The sequence below is a fragment of the Taudactylus pleione genome, unplaced genomic scaffold (genome assembly GCF_031769625.1).
Source record: "Taudactylus pleione unplaced genomic scaffold, aTauple2 ptg000068l, whole genome shotgun sequence".
Taxonomy (NCBI): Eukaryota; Metazoa; Chordata; class Amphibia; order Anura; family Myobatrachidae; genus Taudactylus; species Taudactylus pleione.
This window is the reverse complement of record NW_028284470.1, coordinates 966,268-989,093: the sequence shown is the minus strand read 5'-3', so window position 1 is coordinate 989,093 and position 22,826 is coordinate 966,268. Positions and strand designations below refer to the sequence as shown.

At 43.6% G+C, this 22,826-nt stretch overlaps 1 protein-coding gene across 1 annotated transcript in view; it reads left to right on the top strand.

Annotated features, from left to right (window-relative positions):
- The window catches only part of ADAMTS12 (ADAM metallopeptidase with thrombospondin type 1 motif 12), a 727,141-nt gene that overhangs the window by 642,017 nt on the left and 62,298 nt on the right, over positions 1–22,826 (top strand). Inside the window, exon 23 of the mRNA XM_088466956.1 lies at positions 6,427–6,580. Within this exon, the coding sequence (XP_088323082.1) occupies positions 6,427–6,580 (154 nt within the window). The remainder of the gene's footprint in view (positions 1–6,426; positions 6,581–22,826) is intronic.

Sequence of the window (22,826 nt, the reverse complement as noted above, 5' to 3'; positions counted from 1 at the left end):
TGAAAACCACTAAGACAGTTGATCAAACTGTGTGTTCAAACTGTGAGTTCAATGTCACAAATCACTGAGGAGAGTCTAAGTGTGTCCATGAGTGCTATGTATGGGCCTGACATTTCAGAGAAGCCGCCTTTCACAGTTTCTGCTCCTTCTGTATTTGTGGGGATGAGCAGCATAAGTATTGCTGATGACATAGAAATTGAGGATGCCACCGTGGAATTGCAAGAGGATGAGGGGGATATTTGTGTAGCTGACACTGGCACTAATGAGGATGCTGAGGATGAGGATGTTGTTTGTGTAAGTCAGGCACCAGTGGAAGCAGCTCTTGGCCAGGATAAGAAGATGGCCATTGTCATGCCTGGACAATAGGAACAACAAATACATCTTATGTGTGGAATTATTTTTATCCAAATCCTGACAACATTTGTCAAGCCATCTGTAGCTGTTGTGAAACCACAGTAAGTAGAGGTAGGGACGTTAAGCATCTAGGAGCCTCCACGTTATTACTTCATCTGCAGCTAGCTCATGACAAGCATTTTATAACATCAGAAACTGGTGCTGAAAAAATAACAACAAGCAGTCCAGCATCAGCTAGCTCCCTTCTCTCTACTAGATAACAGCACCTGCAATCTCCACCACCAACACCTTCATCCACAATATCCTCAGTAATGATCAGAGGTAGTCCAGCATCCAGGATGTTGTTGCTCGGTGACTCCTCCCCTTTCCAGTACTCCTCAGAAGAATCCTTGAGCGCTAGGCCTGTTGCTGCTGGTGGATCTTCATCACAGAAGTGGACCAAGAAGACTACTCGTAGTAGTTTAACAAAACAATTGACTGTTAAGCAATCCTTTGCAAGGGGAAGCAAGTATGACAGCTTTCACCCAGTCGCACAGCGGATCACTGACTCCATGACGGCTATGCTAGTATTAGATCTGCGTCCAATATCCCAATTAATGCAGTGGGTTTTACACAGTTAATTGAGGTCCTGTGTCCCCAGTATAAATTCCATCTCGGTTTTTCATTTTACCCAAAAGCCATTCCTCTGCTGTACCAGGTCATAAAAAAAACCCTAATTATTGGCCTACAATATGCCATTGTACTTACTGTCCACTTAACCACAGATATGTGGACAAGCGGTAGTGGGCAAACTAAAGATTACATGACTGTGACAGCCCACTGGGTGAGTGAATCGCCTTCAGCAGCAGCACAAGCAGTATGTAACAAACAACGCCAGCTCATTCAGAGGCAGTCTACTCTGTGTATCACTGGATTCAATAAGAGGCATACCGCTGACAACCTCTTAGAAAAATGTAAAAAATATTTTTTAGCAAGCGCTAAAATGCGAAAAAGAAATTACTTGGGGAGCACTCATTTGTAAGAAAAATTACAAAAAATTGCTTTTGGAAATATGATGTATATTAAAACGTACCATTTATTAATGTTTCTTTTAAAATATAGGGCGTATGGGCTGTTAAAGATAGTGAGTCCACCCAACAAAATCAAATAGAATCTTAATCACTGGAAATATATTCTGTTACCAATAATTCCACATCGACGAAATATAATTCAAAGTTATTTATACGCATAATATGCATTTACACTTGGCAGCATTGGAGAGAAATTTAATCAAATAAACTCATATGATTAAAGTTAATATATCTCACAGGTACTAAATAAGTACATATAATTAGAGTGAGCAAGTTACTAAGAAAGTCTTGTAATACTGTTACACATTAATGGGATACTTAACCTCAATCACATAAATATCTCAGTGTCTCATTGTAATCTAGCTCAATTCAGACCTATAGCACATAGGCTATAGCTCCTAAAGTATTGATATATACGTCCAATGTATTTCTTATTGGAGAGAATTACTGCATTTAATCACAATTTTCAACTGCAATAACTGTGGACCATATCACTTAAACACTTAAAGAAAACATGTCATTTAAAAAGATAAAGGCAGTACTCATTTTGAGCTCATATTATGCGTATAAATGCATTTGGTATAATTTACCGCCGGCCACAAATCCCGGCAGCAGCAATCCGACAGAGGAGGAAATCCTGATCATCCTAAAAGTTGTTATATAAACTAACCTAATTCTACACCCTAACCCTCCTTTAAGTTCCCTAACCTACCCCCCCCTGTGCCTAACCCTAATCCCCCCTCTAAGTGCCTAAACCTAACCTCCCCTTCCCCGCCGCCTAAAACTAAGTCTCCCGGTGGGGTGCCTAACTCTAACCTCCCCCCGGGGTGCCTTCCCCTAACTCCCTCTTCCCCTAGCCTGACCCTAACCTCCCGGGGGGTGTCTAAGCCTAAGTCCTCCCCGGGAGCCCTAAACCTAACCCCCCCCCGTGCGGTTGTCCGCACCCGGCGCCCAGAATCCCTTCGATCGGGATGCCGGGCACCGGTCTAGATTTAGACGCCTGTCATTTAACCCTCGCTGGGATTAAACAGTCGGGAAGCTTGCAGTCAGCATTGCGTCCGCCGGCTTTCTGAACGTATACCGTATAAATAACTTTGAAGTATATTTCGCCGATGTGGAATTATTGGTAACAGAATATATTTCCAGTTATTAAGACTCTATTTGATTTTGTTGAGTGGACTCACTATGTTTAAGAGCCCTGTATTTTAAAAGAAACATTAATAAAAGGTACGTTTTAATATACATCATATTTAAAAAAAAAACTTTTGTAATTTTTCTTATAAATGAGTGCTCCCCAAAAAGAAATTTCTTTTTTGCTTTTTTTAACGCTGACTAAAAATATTTTTTAAGTAGATCTACTTTGCTCCTGGGAACACCGCCAACCAAAGCATGTAAATTACATTGTAAATCAAGCTGTTACATGCAATTATATGGTACAATGCATATGTGGTAACGTTATAATATATTAAAAAAAAGTCCAGTGCCGGATCACATTATATGTTCTCAACTTCTTAGAAAAACTAAGAGATGTCAAAGAAACATGTCTTACCCCACTTGAACTCTCCTCAGGATTTGTGATTTCTGATAACGCCACAAATATTGTGAAAGCATTACAGCTGGGTGAATTTCAACACCCCCTGTTTTGCTCACACAATCAACTTAGTGGTGCAGGGTTTTTTTAAAAAATGACAGGGGCGTACAGGAAATGCTGTCTGTGGCCCATAAAATTTTTGGGACATTTTCGGCATTCAGCAACAGCATGCAGGAGATTGCAGCACCTGCAAGAACAGTTTAATTTGCCCTGCCAACAACTGAAGCAAGAAGTGGTAACGAGGTGGAACTCCACCCTTTATATGCTTCAGCGGATGGAGGAGCAGCAAAAAACAACCCATAGCTATACAACAAGCCATGACATTGGGAGAGGAGGGGGAATGTACATTAGCCCAGCACGGTGGAGAGTACTTTCTGTCTTGTGCAAGGTGCTCACACCATTTGAAGTAGCCACATGTGAAGTGAGTGCTGGTACTGCTAGCTTGAGTAAGGTGTTTCCCCTAATTAGGCTTTTGGAAAATCAGCTGGAGAAATTGAAGGAGGAGATTTAACAAAGCCAATCCGCAAAGTATGCTGGACTTGTAGATTAAGGCCCTCATTCAGAGGCGCTCACAAAATGCGAGCGCTCGTTCTGAATGAGGCCGGCCGCTTGTATTCTGCAGTGCGGCCTCCTGGTCGCTAGCTAAGCTGTGGGTTACCGCCCACAGCTTTAGCGACCGATCAGGTTGATGGTCGCGATGGTCAACACCATCGCGACCATCGGGGCTTGCGACGAGACCCTAAGGTTGGGTCTCGGCAACCGCAAGCCCCAGGGAGCTTCCTTCTCTAAACGAGCAGGAAGCTCCTCACTGACATCACTGCTGATCAGTGCGGCCGCCCACAAAACGGCAGGCGTTCCTTAAGGAACACCTCTGTTTGTGAAACTACCCCCCTCCCACCATGCATACAAAATGGGGCAAGCTGTCGGTCGACATCGACAGCCGCCCCTTTTGTAGTGAGCTCCGGAGCGAGAAAATTTCTCTCTCAGTCTGGGGCTTGCCGTGCGGCTGCTGCACGCGCACAGGGACTAAAACTTGACCCGCTTGCGAGCGCTCAGCGCTTGCGAGCGGGTCTGAATGAGGTCCTAAGTCCTTTATTTGCTTCGCCAGGATCCACGGGTGACCAATATCTTTAATTCTATTCACTACACTTCAGCAACCGTGCTTGATCCTAGGTTTAAGTCGTATGCTGTGTCTTTCTTTCCAACTGACCCAGATTTTAAAAGATGCAAAGAGCTCCTGGTGAGCAAGTTGGGAGCTCAAGTGACATATGTCACTATGATGTCTCCTCATTCAGTTTCTTCAGCAGCAGCCAGGAAAAAATTCAGCTGTCCCAAAAGACCCAGTGGTGATGCAGATAAGTCAAACCAACACTTTGATATCTGGTCAGGTCTAAAAGAATTGCCCAACATTAGTGACACCTTTACCGTAACTCCATCTGATATGATCACCATCCAAAGAATGGTGCAGGATTATTTTCATGACACCATACAAATAGACATGTCGCAGAGTCCCTTCGAGTACTGGAAGGAAAAAAGGCAATTTGGAGGCCTTTGTACAAACTGGTTTTGAATTATTTAAGATGCCCACCCTCCAGTGTGTACTCAGAGAGAGTTTTCAGCAAGCCGGGAACCTTGTGAGCGAACAGCGTAGGAGGCTACTTCCTCAAAATGTGGAAAAGATGATGTTCATCAAAATGAACTGGAAATTCCACAAGGAAGACCTTTCTTGACAGTTATGTCACAGCACAGAGATTTCTGTAATGGTGGAATCCAGCGGGGATAAATTAATATTGTGTGAGGATGATGTACACACTGATGAGGGTGAAGATGACATCTTGCCACTGTGGAGCTGTTTCCTTAAGCCCATTGGTAGATTGTTTTGTGGGAGCCCAAACAAACAAAGCACTTCAGCCACAAAAGTGTCAGTCCCTGTTGCTGAAGTGCTTGGTTTGTTAAAGTGTGCCTGTCCTTTTTAATATCCAATATAAGGGTGGGTGGAAGGGCCCAAGAACAATTCCATCTTCCACTACCTTTCATTTCTGCCACTGCTGCATGCAATGTTTCATAGATGTGCTTTAAACTGCAGTGTCTGTGTCGCTGCTCTGCGCTTAGTAACCAGCCAGCTCACTTTAGCCTTTGGCCAATAATGGTGAAAATAATATTGTGAGCTGTGAGGTAGTCTAAATTGACTTTAAATGACTGGAAATTAATGTTATTGAGGTTAATAATACTCTAGGAACAAAAAAAAACAAATTATGTGATTTTAGCTTTTTTTGTAAATTTTTGTAAAAAAATCCAAATCCAAAACCAATCACAGCAGTTTGGCTAATCCAAATCCAAAGCCGGACGACGATTTAGAGTCAAATCCAGCAAAAATGGTCCGGCGCACATCTCTACATTAAATTAATTTTGGGGTTGACAATCAGACTTTAAACATAAAACATTCTGGGGATTAATTTACATGCAGAAGCAATGGGTTTTAATTTATCTCTAGTTAAATGGAACAATAACAATCCAAATACTGTACTACCCTGCCTTGTTCATAAAACATTATCGGCAACAAGAAAGTGCATTATGAGGGAGAGTGTCTATGTGGAAGCCTCCACAGGGGGGAAGACACTGATCAGATCATCATATAAGTGTATAAATAGCTTGGAAAGAGAAGTTTATTAAAAAAATTATACAGATACCTTTAAATGAATAAAAAGCAGAAGCACTTTATTACTTCATATTTACCGAATAGAGGGACATATACTGTAAAGTCAATATTTATGTATATCATGTGGTACAATTTGGCAGACCTGAAAGGCACTTTAGGAGGCTAACGTGATTTTGATGTTATTAAGCTGTATTGAAAAACCAATAGAGAATATTAAAACCACAAACATGATAAATTGACGTTTGTGCTTTCGCTACATACTGCAGTAAATCTTTAACGATGGAAACGTGTACAAAAGAGCTAATACAGTAGTGTCAATAGCGTGAACACAGCTAGCACCAGAGGAAGTCGCAATACGCTGAATGTTCTTCAGGGAAACCTCACGTGCAGCAAAAATAGCAATTCCAGAAAATATGTAAAAATAAAAACATTTTTGAAAGTGGTAATCATTATATATATATTGATTGACAACAGTCATGTTGAAACCAAAATCTATGAGATCTAGACTGACATTTAATTTATATTTTTAAATGTACACAGTTACGGCTGACATTTGACTTTTTGCTCATGTATTTATGGATGTTTAATGCGTATTGATTTCAAATGACATATTGCAAAACGTGATGATGTATAGAAAAAAAAAGTACATTCCCTCTGTTATATATTTCCTATTGTTTCACTGTTGGATGATGTAAAGAAAAACTTAAACTTAACTATCATTGAAACTTTATAGTGTGTAATGTTTATTTCAGTGTACGACAGATTGTGGGGAGGGTCTACAGCAAAGAAGCGTTGAATGTGTCGATACCGATAATAACAGAACTGTAAACCACAGCCGGTGTGAACAGAAGCCAAAGCCTCAAGAAACTAAAAAATGCAATAACCTGGACTGCACAAAAAGCACAGGTAAGTCACATTACAGTCATTTATGACAGGTAACTGCTATGCACAGATGCCTGTCTCCTCTTACAGACAGGATCCAAGTTCATATACTGTATGTACCTATTTGCACTTCTATGTAGACTTATGTTTAGTCTGAGAACAGATTGTGGATTGTGTCTGTGTATACGCACTGTATAAACCATACTTCCATACTCTTCCAGAAGTTGCGGGAGACTCATGATTTTTCAGGTAGTCCCCATCACCCCTGGATGAATGGTTGGATCTACCGCATTCTGCCCACTTTCTACTGAAGTGAGTAGGATGGGAAAATAATAGACTGGGATCGTGAGTCCGTAGGGAGGGGGCATGGTAAAATGATGAGACTGCACCATTTTAGCTTCGCCTCTCCTCAAGGCCGTAGAAAGCCGGCCTGGGTGAAGGGGCATGGCCTAATCGCAGGAGCAGTGAGCAGTGCTGCGAAGTGGCGCTAAGCGCTGGGGAGGGGGCGCAGCAGCAGTGAGCAGTCTCCCACTGCAGGCCAGCACACAGCATCATGTGCTAGACTGCTAACAGGTAGGAGGGAATAGGGACGGCATGGACCAGGGCCTCCGCCGGGCCCCTCCAGCAAGCCCGGGCCCGGGTAATTAGTACCTGCTCCCCCCCTCTCTCGGCACCCTTGCCCCTCCTCACGGACAATGCAGCATATTGACACAATTGGGGTGTGGCCTAATGACGGAAAGAGTCCGGTCCCCTAAATCGTCAGCTGTATCTCCTCTGCGGGTTCCTCCTGGAGAGAATTAAAATGACTGCAAGTATGGTATAAACACAAGCTTTCACAACCTAACTCCTGATTTTTGACTTTTACACTTGTAATGCTTTCCAACAACAGGAGTGCTGCACCACCTGTAATACATTCTTAACCACTCCTTAGAATGGTATTAAATATTTTGTATTCATCCTGTATCTTTCCTAGCATTCTGTATCTCTCGCCCTATTGTAAGTCATCTTTTTTGACATTGCTATATTCTGCTAATTGTAAAATGGCTGCCTCGTCTGGATCCTTCATGGGTAGGATGGATAATCCTTGCAACTGATGACCCAAAATGGCTGCCTCACCTATGTATTATGTTCATGGTTTCTATATTTTATGCAAATATAAACCTCTGTGTTGGGTTCATGGTTTCTTTAAAGCGCCTTGAGTCCTTTTGGAAAATAATAATAATAATAATAAATATTGAGCTGTTATTTAAAGACAAAAATATTTGCTTATTCTTTGGATTTTCAGATGATCTCCAAATAAAGCTTCATTCTTCAAAATCAGCTTGGGTAGCTTTATTGGGAAGGCCATAATACACATAAGAGGCATTGGAGCATAGTATATTTATTTATTTATTACCAGTTATTTATACAGCGCACACATATTCTGCAGTGCTTTACAGAGAATATTTGGCCATTCACATCAGTCCCTGCCCCAGTGGAGCTTACACTCTATATTCCCTACCACATGCTCACACACAGACACACTAGGGATAATTTTTTTCTGAGAGCCAATAAACCTACCAGTATATTTTTGGAGTGTGGGAGGAACCCCGGAGTACCCGGAGGAAACCCACGCAAGCACAAGGAGAATATACAAACTCCGCACAGGTAGGGCTGTGGTGGGTAGTATGCCACTTTTTTTATAGTGGTATACTGTACAATTGATATCTAGCATAGTAAATGAGGGGGAGATGTATTAAGCCTTGGAGAGAGATAAAGTAGAGACATTGCTCAAAGCGACCAATTAGCTTCTGTCATTTATCTAGCACAGTCTATGAAATGACAGTTAGAAGCCGATTGGTTGCTTTGGATAACTTCATGTGCTTTTAGCTCACATCTAAGCTAACTGTCCAGTATGTGTGAGCTACATGCAAAAGCAGACAGTGTTTACCCTGCAGGCAAAGATTATAAATATATCTGCACCCTTTGCAGTGCACCATGGTTTGTCCAGGTGCAAATTACCAGTGATGTGCGGTGAGGTGAGGCAGAGCCTTTCACTTAGGTATACTCCACTGTTTTTACTATAAAAATTATAAGAAAAATTAAAAAAATATATTGTAAATATCTTTTTGGTATTATTCTAATCATTTTTATAGTCAAAACTCTTGAGTAAAAAGTGTATGGTAGGTGAGGCACTGCCTCCCCTGTCTACCTTTTCCGCACATCCCTGATCAAATCACACTAAATATCCAGCACTATATACTGCTGCACCTTTGTATAATGCCACATGAACCCTCGGGTTCAAATATGTATGTGTAAATCTGGGCTGATACTAGCCAGTGCCTCCCCAGCCATTTACCTCACCGCACATCACTGCAAATTACTTACTCCCAATCAGCCCTAATATATTCCATACTTGTCGACTTTCCTGCCCCAACCTCCGAGAGGAGGTTGCCAGGTTAGCCTAAAGGGGGCTTGGTGGCCACATATGTGGGCTGTGCGGGGGCAGTCCTGATGCTTCATCATGGCCCCGCCCCCTGCTATACAGTGCCGAGATCACAAGCATTGTATAGAGGGGGCGAGGCTACAATTCAGCGCGAATCGCATCATCGCTTCCCCCCCTTTTCTGGACCGCCCACTTGTGCTCTGTAAGTGGGCAGCTGCAGGGGATCCCGAGCAGCTGGAGGGGGTGCAGGCATCTAGAGGGGCGTGTGGGAGACTTGGCCTCTTTTCCAGGCAGCCGAGAGCGCCATCCAAATTTCAGGAGCCTTCCAGTCATTTAGGGAGGGTAGACAAGTATGATGATATTTACAACTGAGGCTGTTAGGGATTTTAATGTTTTCCCCTTATATGAGACAATTGATGTCACTTATTAATTATAGGAATATACTTACTCTGTACACAATGTTTTTTTTCCCTTGTTTGTCATTGAGGTTCATTGTATGATATATTCATTGGGTACATTGACTAGCCAGAGTCATTTCTGCTAAACCATCAATACCTTTTGTACAGGGTGTTTCACTCGTTATTGGCCCCAAAGCTTTACTTATAACTGTTAACTTTAACTTCTAACTTCAAAGATTATATATAAAAAAATTAGAAAATCTTTTTGGCTACTCAATACGTTTGTAAATTGTAGGTAGCTTGAATATTATACACAAAAATTATGATTATATTTTTTCTCTTGTCTTTTTCAATATTTTTGAGAATACAGTATGTGTTCTCTAGATTTTATACACAAAATATTGTAAAAATTATCTTTAGTGCAATGTTGTCACGGCTACCGACACTTGAGACTCCTGGAGGGAGGCAGGCTTACTAGGCACAATAAATTGGGGTGGTTTTTGGGAATGACCTTTCCATGAAACTCAGTAGCACAGGATAAAAGTAAAATAGAATTTATTCACAAAAGAATTATAATCAGCAAGGTCTCATATAAAGTCTCAAACAGCACAGAGATTCATATATGCAACAATAAGTATAGGAAAAAAAACCCAAATATATATAAGCAGTCTTTAGCATATAAGAACTAATGTGGTAGGGAACCCCGAGTCCAGAACGAGGCTAACACCTCAGGATGACATTAAGGACCTTTGCCAGGGTAGAACCCTATAGTAATGGAAATCCGGACCAGAGCGGGCCCTGCAGAATAATATAGTTCTGGGACAGGGCCGAGCCCTATAGTGCAGTGAGAGATGAAGAAAACTTGAACCTTGTGATATAGAGAAGACGGAGCAGGGTTAAGCCCTGTAAGGCAATGAGATTCCAGAACAGGGGCACACCCTGCGGCGTGGCTAGAGTTCAAAGCGGGATTGAGCCCCGTAATGCAGAGAAGATTGAAGCAGGGTTGAACCCTGTGATGTGATAGGATTCCGGAACAGGGTTGAGCCCTGCAACATAGCTAGAGTACGGAGCGGGGTTGAGCCCCGTGATGCGGAGAAGATTGTAGCAGGGTTGAGCCCTGTGGTGTGGCTAGAGTACGGAGCAGAGTTGAGCCACGTGATGCGGAGAAGATTGTAGCGGGGTTGAGCCCTGTGGTGTGGCTAGAGTACGGAGCGGGGTTGAGCCCTGTGATGCAGAGATGACACTGTAACGGTGCAGTTGACAACTGTAACACGGACGAGTTCAATATCCACAGGAACGAAAAGACAACAGGTAAAGTCCAGCAAAATGATGAAAGGACAATGATGGAGCAAAAGCAATACTTAGACAATAGGAATGCTGGGCTCTGTAGTGCAGCGCATAACTGGCACCAGAAGTTCATCTGGAATATAACAAAGTCCACAGCAATCCACAGGCACAGCAGGGATCTGGCAGGAGTCTAAGAAAAGACCTAAAAGCAACGTTACATAGACACTGAGACACAGTTAGTAACAGGCTTTATACTAGAGGTCTGTGATCCATAGGAAGTTTCAGAACATGTGACCCAAATGGAATCAGGTTTGAAATAATGAACAATCTAGGAATCCCACAACCTGACAACACCTGGGAAACAGACAGTGTCGGACTGAGCATGAAAGGCCCACTGGGGGAATGCAGTGATAGGGACCCATGCTTAGGGGTGTGGCCAGCCGCCAGAGGGGGTGTGACCAGCCTCCACTGAGGCTTGGCTAACTATTAGAGAGTGCATGGACTGGTCCCGTTAAAAAATTATATATATTATATAGTGTAACATATGTATAGTTCAAGTGCACAGTCTTAAACCTGATCCCTAGAGGAGGGGGTGGGCCCTCAGGCTGTGGGGCCCACCAGGGGGATTTCCCTGTATCCTTGTGGGCCAGTCCGACCCTGGAAACAGATGATCACTTTAACACTCTATCACCTGAACGAGAAGCATGCCAGCAAGCAGGATAGCTCCTCCAACGACCACAATGGAACTTTGGCAAAAGTAGTCTATCTTTATGTACTGAAATAGTCGCAGTCCTGACAAATGTATTGTACTATGTCAAATTTGTTTCCAATAAAAACATTTTGGGAAAAAAAATAAAGTAAAGTAAAGCCGGTGGCCTCTGACCTTCAAACTGCTCAATAAATTGTCTGTGGCATGCCTTTATCGAGTACATCTGGACAATAAATACGCGTTGTTGAGCTGTGTACCAGTTTATATCGGCACGTAACACACAGACACAATGATTGTGGATGCCACAGTACTCAACACCACTGTCTCGAGCAGGAATATCTACTGGCTAGCAGTGGTGGCTCCAGAGGTGGGACTGCAGCGCAGTACAAAATTAAAATAGGGGAACCACACCAACTGCCACTCTCACTGGTTATATCATCACTGGCTGTATCCTCACTGGCAGTTGGTGTGTCTCCCCTATTTGAATTTTGGACTGCAACTAGGGTGGACTCTGACTAGGGTGGTGAACAGCTGGCCTTCACTTTGCGCATGTGTGAACAGCTGGCCTGGATGCTAATGGCGAAAACTTTCAACACTTGCTATGACTTCCTTATGTTTCTCATAGACCAAGGTATGTCTGTGTCACATTTCACTAAAGTATCTCAATTACTTTCAAAGTTATGAGAAAAACTTTGGGGCCAATAGTGAGTGAAACACCCTGTGTGATTCCTCTTTAGCTATAGGTGTATTTGTGTATATTTTATTACTTACATTTCTGGGGATACACATTGTACATTGGCCCTGATTCAGAGCCGGACGCTCTGACCAGAGCGCTCGCTCTGAATCAGGGCCCACCTCCATTAAAATGGAGCGTCCTCCTGGACGCTCGTATAGCTGTGGGTCACCACCCACAGCATATACGAGTGTCCAACAAGATGGTCGCGATGGTCTTGACCATCGCGACCATCGGACTTGCGAGAGAAACCCTGTGGTCGGGTTTTCAACCGCAAGGCCAGGAGTGATTTTGGCTCTATCAGAGCCAAAATCACTCCCGCTGACATCATTAGTGATGTCAGTGGGGCCGGCTTCAGACGGTAGGCGTTCCCATAGGAACGCCTCCGTCTGGCAGGCACGCCCCCGGAACGCCCACCAAAGGGGGCGTGCTGTCAATCAACATCGACAGCACATCCCCTTTGGTGCGAGACCCCGAGCGATGGAAAGTCCTTTGCTCGCCGGGTCTCGCGCATGCGCACGACGGAGCTCCCTCCGTCGTGCGCATGCGTAGTGGGGACCATCGACCCACTTGCGAGCGGACTGCCGCTCGCGAGTGGGTCTGAATGACCGCCATTATATTTTTATGTGATAGGATTATTTTTATTTTAATACATTTTGTACTATTTATGATTGTTTATCCAGGACTCAAAGTTTTTGGGTCACTTCAAGCACTGCTACAAAGTCTTTTTTCCTCATTTGTTAAGAGTAACTTGTGCTTTAGACTTAATGGCCCTTTAATCAATGTTTTATTGCTTCTCTCAAGTTATGACACTAATGGAAAAAAATATATAGAACTCAATAGAGAAAGACAAATCAATAAACTAACTCTTAATAACTTTGCAGTTCCACCAGTTGTCCAGTACGCTGAGCTTGCTGAGCAAGCGTTTGGCTTCTTAGCTACTGTATAAAGTATTATTAAAGTCAATTACTGCCTTAGGATTTCTGCTAAATCATATGTATGAAGCAATACACATCCATTTTGATTTATATCAGGTAGCGCATGCTAGGCTGATAAATTAATAGTATACAGGGTTCAGTTTAATTTTCCATGTTTAGTATATCTATAGTACTTTTATCAGCAGCATGAGGAGTTTCTATCTTACCTTATAAACATGATCAATGTATAAAACATTGAGTCGATAGTACTATTTGCCTATTGATGTGGTGACAGCCCTTAGGTCTCATTCTATACTTTTTCTGGTGGCTGAGGGGTCTATATGTACTAAGCCTTGGAGAGATATAAAGGGGATGGACATAAAGTACCAAACAATCAGCTCCTAACTGTCATTTTTCAAACACAGCCTGTAAAGTGACAGTTGGGAGCTGATTGGTTGGTACTTTATATCTTTCCACTTTACCTCTTTCCAATGCTTAGTATTTAGGGCCCGAATCAGACCTGGACACTAAGCCGCGGACGCACGCATCCAAAAGGGGCCGGGTATGCAAATTCTGTGATCGCACTGTCTGGTGTAAGGACGCCCTCTATGTCTTAGAGAGCGACGGCAGAGCGAACGCATGTCGGTCTAAAGACGCCAACTTTTCTTTCTTCACACACGTCATCTCCTGGAAGTGTGTGATTAATCAGAACCATTGAGCCACAAGCACTGCGATCACTGCAGGCTGAAATACAACCAAGTAATGTGCAATTATGATAATTATGAATACCCGTAAAACACCGTTTAGACGCTCAGACACGCCTGCGTTTGCAGCACCACTCCCCCGTTCACAAATACCTTCCCCTGTTACCTCCCACAAACAGCGCTATCTGTCTCTCAAAGTAGCATCCAGTCAGTGTACTATGAGCGCACAATTCCCGCGCGCAGTGAGTGACTCGCGCATGTGCATATTGACACATGCGCAGACGGGCGGCTATCAGCCATAGCGTGCATCTGCGGCTTAGCGTCCGGGTCTGAATCGCCCCCTTAGTGTTAGCTTTCAGAGGAGAAATGCATTTCTAGGTGCACTAGGAGCAATTAAATAAAATGTTTTAGTTACACATGTAGTAACAATGCAGATGTGCTGAGCTGAAGTCCAGGGGCCGATAGAGATAATTTTACCAAGCTACAGTTTACTGAAATCACCTCAAAAATATTCATACACAGTATAGGCTAATTCTAAAGAGTGACAAATAAGCAGTAGTAACCCGGGTGGGTACACAAACAGGCAGTCATGAATAATACAGTTAGGGCTCTATTTATTAACATTATTTTTACTAAAATAAAGTGAAAAAGGGTGTTTTCACACCCATTACACATTATTTTAGTATCACCTGTAGTTATTACAGGGCAATTGGAGTAGAATTCGCAAAATTCTACTCCAACCCCTAAGTATCACTTATTTTTAGTAAGCAGATCGCATTTCCCATAACTGTAATGGGAAATGTGATCCGGCCAAAGTTACTAAATACAAATTGTAAAAAAATATCGGAGAAAGCCCTGTGATAATAACGCCACCTGGAGGTGGCGTAATCCAGGGTCTCCCCCGTTTACCGGCCTCCTACTCTGCTCTAAAAGGCAGAGCATAGCCTGGAGCCGGTCCCAGTGATCAGCTGTGTGGTCTAAACAGACCGCAAGCTGAGCTCTGCTAAAAAAAAATTTAAAAAAGTAAAAAATAAAAAAAATTACTTACCTGACTCCATGGACCGGTGGTCAGGGCTCCCCTACGGTCAGCTAGTCTCCCATGCTGCACTGCGGCCCGGTCATCAGGTGATCGGGTCCCAGTGCAGTATGGGATATCAGCTGCCCGGAGACATGGAAGAAATCACCGGAGTACCGGTGACTGCAGGTAAGTGCTATTAAGGGAGGGGGGTCCGCGATCGCGGGGGGTGGGGCTTAACTATGGGGGTGGGGCTTAGTGCCGGAGGTGGGGTAGCAGCGGCGGCCGGCGCATGTGCGGGCACTTTGTCACTGTATTTTTTACAAAAATACCATGACTAGTGTGCGGAGGGGATTCGCAGGGACAGAGCTTTATCGCAAGCTCTGTCCCTGCAAGGGATTTGTAGTAAATCCCTGTGATATTGTCTGAATTTACAATGCGAATTCAGTCGATAATATCACACTACAATCTGCATTACAAATGCGGATTGTAGTAAAAAGAGCCCTTAGTTACATGTAAGATGGGTGAGCACACTAACCAGGTACTCATGAGTGGGTAGGTAGATGTAAGCTGGCACAGCACACAAATCAGGCAGTCATGAATAATACAGTTAGTTACATGTAAGATGGGTGAGCACACTAACCAGGTACTCATGAGTGGGTAGGTAGATGTAAGCTGGCACAGCACACAAATCAGGCAGTCATGAATAATACAGTTAGTTACATGTAAGATGGGTGAGCACACTAACCAGGTACTCATGAGTGGGTAGGGTAGATGTAAGCTGGCACAGCACACAAATCAGGCAGTCAGGGTTAAGATCATGAGCAACACTTACCTGTGACTATTGTGACATTTGTGTGACAAATGGTTAATAACCAATAACCACTTGCTCTGCCAAAAAATGATTAAAACTCTTTTCCATTTGCCCAATTACTTTTACCATCACCACCATCACTGAGATCTGACTCAAGGGGATAAATTTATTAAGATTCGAGGTGGGACAAGATTGCAATCTTGGGTGAGTTTAGGCATTTTATCAACTCGCAAATTTACTAAAGGCAAACTCAGGTGAGATTTCTCTCTTTTCACTGAAAAACTCGGGTGAGATGGCAAACTCAAATAAACTCGCCACCGGCCAAACTCGGAAGTACTTTTCATGATAAAGTTACAACTCTGGAATTTACTAAGGTTCGAGATTACAAACTCAGGTGTAATTGTAGCAAACTCGCAGCTAAACTGGAGTTTCAAATAGACCACATCCTGAGCTACTGTACGAATTTGGCAGAAACATACACAGATCAGTGGGATTTGTGTATGTAAACCTTATCTAAATGGTTAATATAAAAAAAATGACGTAGGGCCCCCCACAAAAAAGTATAAAAGCCCTGAGCTGCTTAGCCAGTCCTGGTTCCTAAAGATACAGGGGAAAAAATTAGTAGGGTTACCCCATATTTTAGGAACCAGCACTGGGCTGCTGAGTCTGTCCTGGTTTTAAAAATAGGGGGAAAAATTGTGTAGGGCTCTCCCTATTTTTAAAACCAGCACCGGACTCAAATCCATCCGGGATATAATGCCACAGCCAGGGGACCCTTTCACCGGGTCTCCCTAGCCAAAGCTTTATCACTCCAAGCCGGTCAGCGCAAGCTCAGGATCTCAGGGGAGGTGGGGACCCACCCAATAAAGGTATCCCCCCCTCTCTCAAGCACCCCAGGGGGTAATAGTGATAAACTATTGTTTTTTTTACAGTGGAACTACAGGTACCTGCGTGCCTGCCCTTTGGCACTTGCGGAACTACAAGTGCCAGCAGGCATCCGGCACCCATACCCCCGCTGTAAAAAAAATTGTGAAAAACACACACACCATAGTAAGTACAATTTTATTACATACACCTACCTACCACACTCACACATACTTACCTGCTGCAGATGTTCTGTCCACTTCTCCAAGTAGTAATCCCATAGGTGTATCTGTAAAAATAATCCTATACTCACCTCCTATGCGTGGATCATGTCCTCTTCTGTCCATGTAGGTGTCCACGGGCTTGGCAAAACAAAAAATTAAATATACGGACCCGCAAACTTAGTACTGTCCTCTGAGGACAGTACAACCCGAATGACCGCTCCACCAAGGGATTTCACTATATAAATCCCGATGCTGAGCGTTCATTGGCTGAGAGAGGCGAGCCTTCCACTTCTCAGCCAATGAACCTGTCCCACCATTGACTTCAATGGTGAGAACCGTGAAAGTAACCTTAACCTACAGTGAAATCCTGTGGCGGAGCGGTCATTCAGGTAGTACTGTCCTTAGAGGATAGTACTAAGTTTGTGGGTCTGCGTATTTTCATTTATTTGTTTGCCAAGCCCATAGATGCCTACATGGACAGAAGAGCACATGATCCATGCATAGGAGGAGGGAAGTATAGGATTTTTTTTTTTACAGGTACCCTATGGATTACTACTGGACAAGGGGACATGATGGCTTCAGGGATACATACAGTAGGTGAGTATGTGAAGTACGGAGTGTGAGTGTACATGTGTGCATGCATGTATGTTTTATTAAACTTTTACTATCACAGTGTGTGTGTTCTGTGTTTATTCTTATATTTATTTTGATGTGGAACTACAGGTTCCAGCAGGCCCGTAATGCCCAGCATGCTAGTATGTGTGTTTCTCAAAGTACCAGCATGCGGGGGAGGCTTGCTGGGACCTGTAGTTCCACAGCAAAAGACAATATTATCTCATCTATATTTTTACACCACACTACACTATCAACCCGGCATCCACCTGTCAGGGGTGCTGGGCATAGCCTCAGGCTATCAGCCTAGGTCAGGAGTGCCCTGGAGAGGGGGACCAATTATTGGGGGACCCTGCTCCGCAGGGATCCTAGGCCTGGGCTGACTAGTGGTCAGAGGTAATGCTTTGACTGGGGGACCCGGTGAAAAGGTTTCCCTGGCTGTGGCATTAGCCCCTGCTAGAAAAAGTTTGGTGCACCCTACACATTTTTTCCCCTGTATTTCCAAAACCAGGACCAGCTCAGAGCCCAGTGCTGGTTGCGCTAAATACAGGGGACCCCTACGTCATTTGTCCCCTGTATTTAGCACAACCACCACTGGGTTTCCAAAGCCCGGTGCTGGTTTTTCTTTTTTGGGGGGGGAGGGGGAACGCTGTTTTTTTTATTTTTTACACTGGTTTTAATTTTTTTAAACATGGAAGCACAAAAGGGTCTCACTGATCCCGTCCATGCTTCTGTGTTTATTTATTTACACACAGATATATGTATCACGACTGTGCATGCATCTGTGTTTGTTAGTCAAAACTGAACGCTAAATAGAAATTAATAATACGAATGACAACGAATGATTACACCATCGAACAACACGAATGACAGGAACTTGGCAGCTTAGTAAATTCAGTAACCTGTTCGAAGAATGAAACACTTGAATCCGGACGATGTCATCCGAAATTGATCTCGGATGACATCGAATAGAAATCGTCAGCTTAGTAATTTACCCCAAGAGCTTGCCTTTAGGGAGCGCTTGATTCAGTGATCCCCCACTTATACTTCACAATATCATTCTATAACTTTCTTTAATTAGAGATTGTTACCCCAACACTTTGCCCTGTTGTTAGCTCTGTAGCATTAAAAAAGGCAAGCAAGAATTTAACATGTGAGTTTGAAAGGGCACAGAATCAGAACTTCTTGAATTTTTGCGATTTAATAAGGAAAAGCACCAGGAATAAGTTCAGGTAACAGGAGCATAGCAAACTAAATATAAGCTTAATTATAGGCTTATGCTAGAAACAGGGCCTTGCACACACAGGGCCTGATGCACAATTGGAAGTAAATTGGGCATACTTTGCTCAAAGGAAGCACGCATGGAAAAGAAGGCGCATATTCAAACAAATGCAGAGAAGTGCGCAAATCAAGATGCGTCTACATCTGGATGATTGGTCGTAGGTGTAGATGTGATCAAAATTGCGTATTTGTCGGTGGCCATTTTTGGCGCGTGCACAGTGCAAATTTATGCAAGATATGTGAGCTCCACAACTGGACGAACGTTCAACTCAGCCCCACAATGCTGTAGTGTCATTCAGGCACATTATCCAAAGACTATTTTTGAGCATGTACAGAGACAAATGATTACATTGTAAAGATCTAGTCACCCCTCAGTGGGGCCAGTGAGGTCCAATGCATAATGTCTGAATACATAATTATACATGCAATTACCAGCCAGACCGAGACCGACCAAACACTGAGTTAGCTTTTGACTTATCTTTTTACATTTGCAAATGTTCCTTTCATAGAAAAACTAGAGCAGGAGATGACCTTCTAGAAACCGTTGTTGCAGAAAAGGTTATCTACATTTACAGATGGTTCCATTTCCAGCTGAACATTGTATTAACTCATTGATTAATATACAGTAGTCAGTTATTCCCTTGTTTTATGCACCAGGACTATCCAGGTTCTCTGCTATATATTGGGGGGGGGGGGGGGGCTGACAAGTAATATAAAGCAATGCCAAGAACTATATTCTGTTCAATTATTAATAAATACATTAAATAACCGCCCAACAAATCATACTAGTTTGCTTTGGCAAACACAGGAACACAGGGCTTCATGCTAAGTTTGAAGTAAGCCTATTTGCACAGCCTAAAACCCACAAATTTGTTCTGTGTCCCAAGAAAATCTGCATATTCACGTATGCAAATTTGCTCACGGCTGACTAGTGAGCCTGCGAATGTATTTTTGCCTATCAAATAAATATTTTTTTAAAAACTGTCTTGTGCTTATCACCCGGTTGTGTAAATATATCTGGGAACGGAATGCATCCTGTCAAAGTGCCGACAGCGGCATCCCGATGGTTAGTATCCCAAAAGGGGGTCGGGTAAGTATACTTACCCACACCCTAAGTATCCCCGTTAGTGCCTACACCTAAGTTTTCCCCCTTTGTGCCTTTCTCTTTCCCCCCCACAGTGGTGCCTAACTCTAACCCTCCCCCCTAGGGGTGCCTGACACTAACCTCCCCTCCCCCCAAAACCTAACGCTAACCCCGCTATGCTACCTAAACCTAACACCCCCCGCTGCTAACAGCCGAGGGCGCCCCGGACTTACCTCATTCGGGCTGGCAGCCTTCTGTGTTCCGGCGTCGGGATTAATATATCGAAATAACGACGCCTATCTTTTATTTTTATTTTATTTTTATAATCATGGCTTTATTCCACTTTATTTTTCTATATTTTCTATCAGTTAACAGACAAAATATTCCACACACAATTCAAAATGCAATAAATGAGGTTAACATTAGTGACCATTCCTTACTGTAACAGTAGGTAATGTGTGCCTCTCAACCATTGTGGAATTATCAAGGCCCCGGCTTGCTGAGCACGCAGGGACTTCAAGCTTCACAACAGATGGAGAAAGCCGCTGGTTACCTAGGCTTGCCATACTGTTTCCTAAGCAGAGGTAAAATTGTACAATGCACCTAGTAGACCGTCTTGCACTTGAAAACACTTATGTAAAAACATTACAGGGCTTCTTATTTTTCTTTTGAGCTTTTTGTCTTGTAATGCAGTACAAAAAAAAAAGTGATTGACAAAGAATTTTCTTGATTTATAAAAGTTCAAATATAATTTTTTTTTAATGTAGAAGTATCCGTTTCAGCCGTGTTAGAGCGCACTTGTCCTTCAAGTGATTGCATCAGATTGTGGCAGCAACTGTGGGTTGAACCAATTGTCAGATAATCAAATGTATTCTCAGGAAGATGTGTTCTGAGTCACAAAATCACTGCCTGTGTATATGAGACTGAGGGCCTGAATCAGAGCCGGACGCTATTTGCGGTCGTTCGTCCAGAAAATAGGGGTGGCTATTCAAATGAACCGTTCGCTCTTTGCAGTCTGTTCACGCCTCTATGTCTGAACGAGCGAACAAAACTTGCGGTCGTTTTTTTTAACAAATACGCCCCCTGGCCACTCGCATCCTACGTCATGTCCGCTATTTATTAGATTAATCGAGTACATCGACCAGCGTATGAACTGCTCGCTATTCTTGTGGTTGGTTTTTGCTACCACAATCTTGCGAGCAGTTCTGGCTATAAAATAACCCAGTGACGTGGTCAATGACGCTGCTGTATTAATTATGCACACCCTTAAAACGCCCGTTTTGACCTTTAAGCACGCCTGCGTTCGGATCTCCACTCCCCGTTTTCAAGCACCTTCCCCTGTTACCACCCACATACGCCTCATTCTGTCACTCAAAATAGCAGGCATTCGCTATTTAGCGAACAAACGATTTTCGGCCGCACTGACTGGTTCGCGCATGCATATTACGATCCGTACGCATGCGCAGTTGGGCAAACATCGCTCGGAGCGAACGAGCGGCCGCTTACGAGCAGCTCTGAATCAGGCCCTGAGACACTAGAAATATATACACTTTCCAATCTTTCTTTTCTTTGACTGTGAAAATAGCTCCCTACACACAGATTATTCAAGAGTTGCTTACTATATGCTGCCATATTGGACCGTTCATACATAGAGGGGAGATGTATCAAGCCCTGGAGAGAGAAAGCACCAACCAATCAGCTCCTGTCATTATTTTAAAACACAGCCTGTAAACTGATAGATAGAAGCTATCTTAAATCCCTTATCGGGCTTCCCCCATCGGGATTTAGACCTGCGGCATCACAGCCACCAGTCTCATAACTACATTCCCTGGGAACTACTAGCCAACAGGAAAAAAGGAGGAAACAACCAATTATCAGCATCAAGTGATATAAAAATCATGATTAAGACAGGGAAATAATTGGTTACACAGCCAAGCAATTTATGAGGATGAGTAAAAAAATTATCCGCACTCCAGTTATATTAAAACTTCTGTTGGCCACACTGTCTTATCAACGCTTTCCGTACTAGGTCGCTGTCTCCCCAGTCACTACTGTGCCGGTTTGAACATGTTACGTCAGTTCATTTGTGACTGCAGTGCAAGAAAAAATGGCTGCCCCGCTTGTAATTTGCACGAAATAAGAGCAGGGTGCAGTGATTAATTATTTGTGGTCTGAGGGAGTGTCTGGTGCCGATATTTATCGCAGACTTTGTGCACAGTATGGAGAAAGTGTTTTGTCGCGAAGAAGTGTGTATGAATGGATAGAGAAGTTCAAAGAAGGTTGCACAAGTGTCAGCCATGAAGAAGGAGCTAGGCGCCCGTCCACGTACACGACTGATGAGAACATTGAGCGTGCACGCGAACTGATTCTGTTGGATAGATGAGTGACAGTGGACAGTGTTGTAAATCAGCCATGGCACTGCCTATACAATAATCCACGACAGTCGGCTTTGTAAACATTTGTGCGAGATGGGTACCGAAACAACTCACGGCAGAGTATGGAATGGAAACATCCTCAATCGCCGACCAAGGAAAAGTTCAAAAGTCAACCATCAGCTGGAAAATGCGGTAGGGTCTCGCTGCCGCGAGCCCAGGAGTGCTTTTGGCTCTATCAGAGCCAAAAGCACTCCCACTGACATCACTAGTGATGTCAGTGGGGCCGGCTCCAGACGGTAGGCGTTCCTATGGGAACACCTCTGTCTGGGCAGCCACGCCTCCGGCACGCCCACCAAAGGGGACGTGCTGTCAATCAACATCAACAGCATGCCCCCTTTGGTGCGAGACCCATAACGACTGCTTGGCCGTCGTTATTCGGGTCTCGCGCATGCACATGACGGAGCCACCTCCATCGTGCGCATGCGCACTTGGGCACCATCGACCTGCTTGCGAGCGCTCGCGAGCGGGTCAGAATCAGGCCCTCTGTTACATGTAGCTGCTGTAGATGTGGTTTTCATATGGCTTAGGAGCTTTTGACTACGGGTCAAAATTTACTTTGGAGACTTAGGGATCAATCCAATTAGCCATGATGAGCAGGCCGCGAGGGGTGCAAGATGTGATGCCGTTGCCGGCAAATTAACATTATGGCAACAGCAACTCACACCCTTCGCGGACAGTAGGATTGAACCCACACTTGGTAAATTTTCTGCCTTTCACACCCGTTTTTGGTATTTTCCCTAGTCACACCCATTATTTGTACTTTCCCTA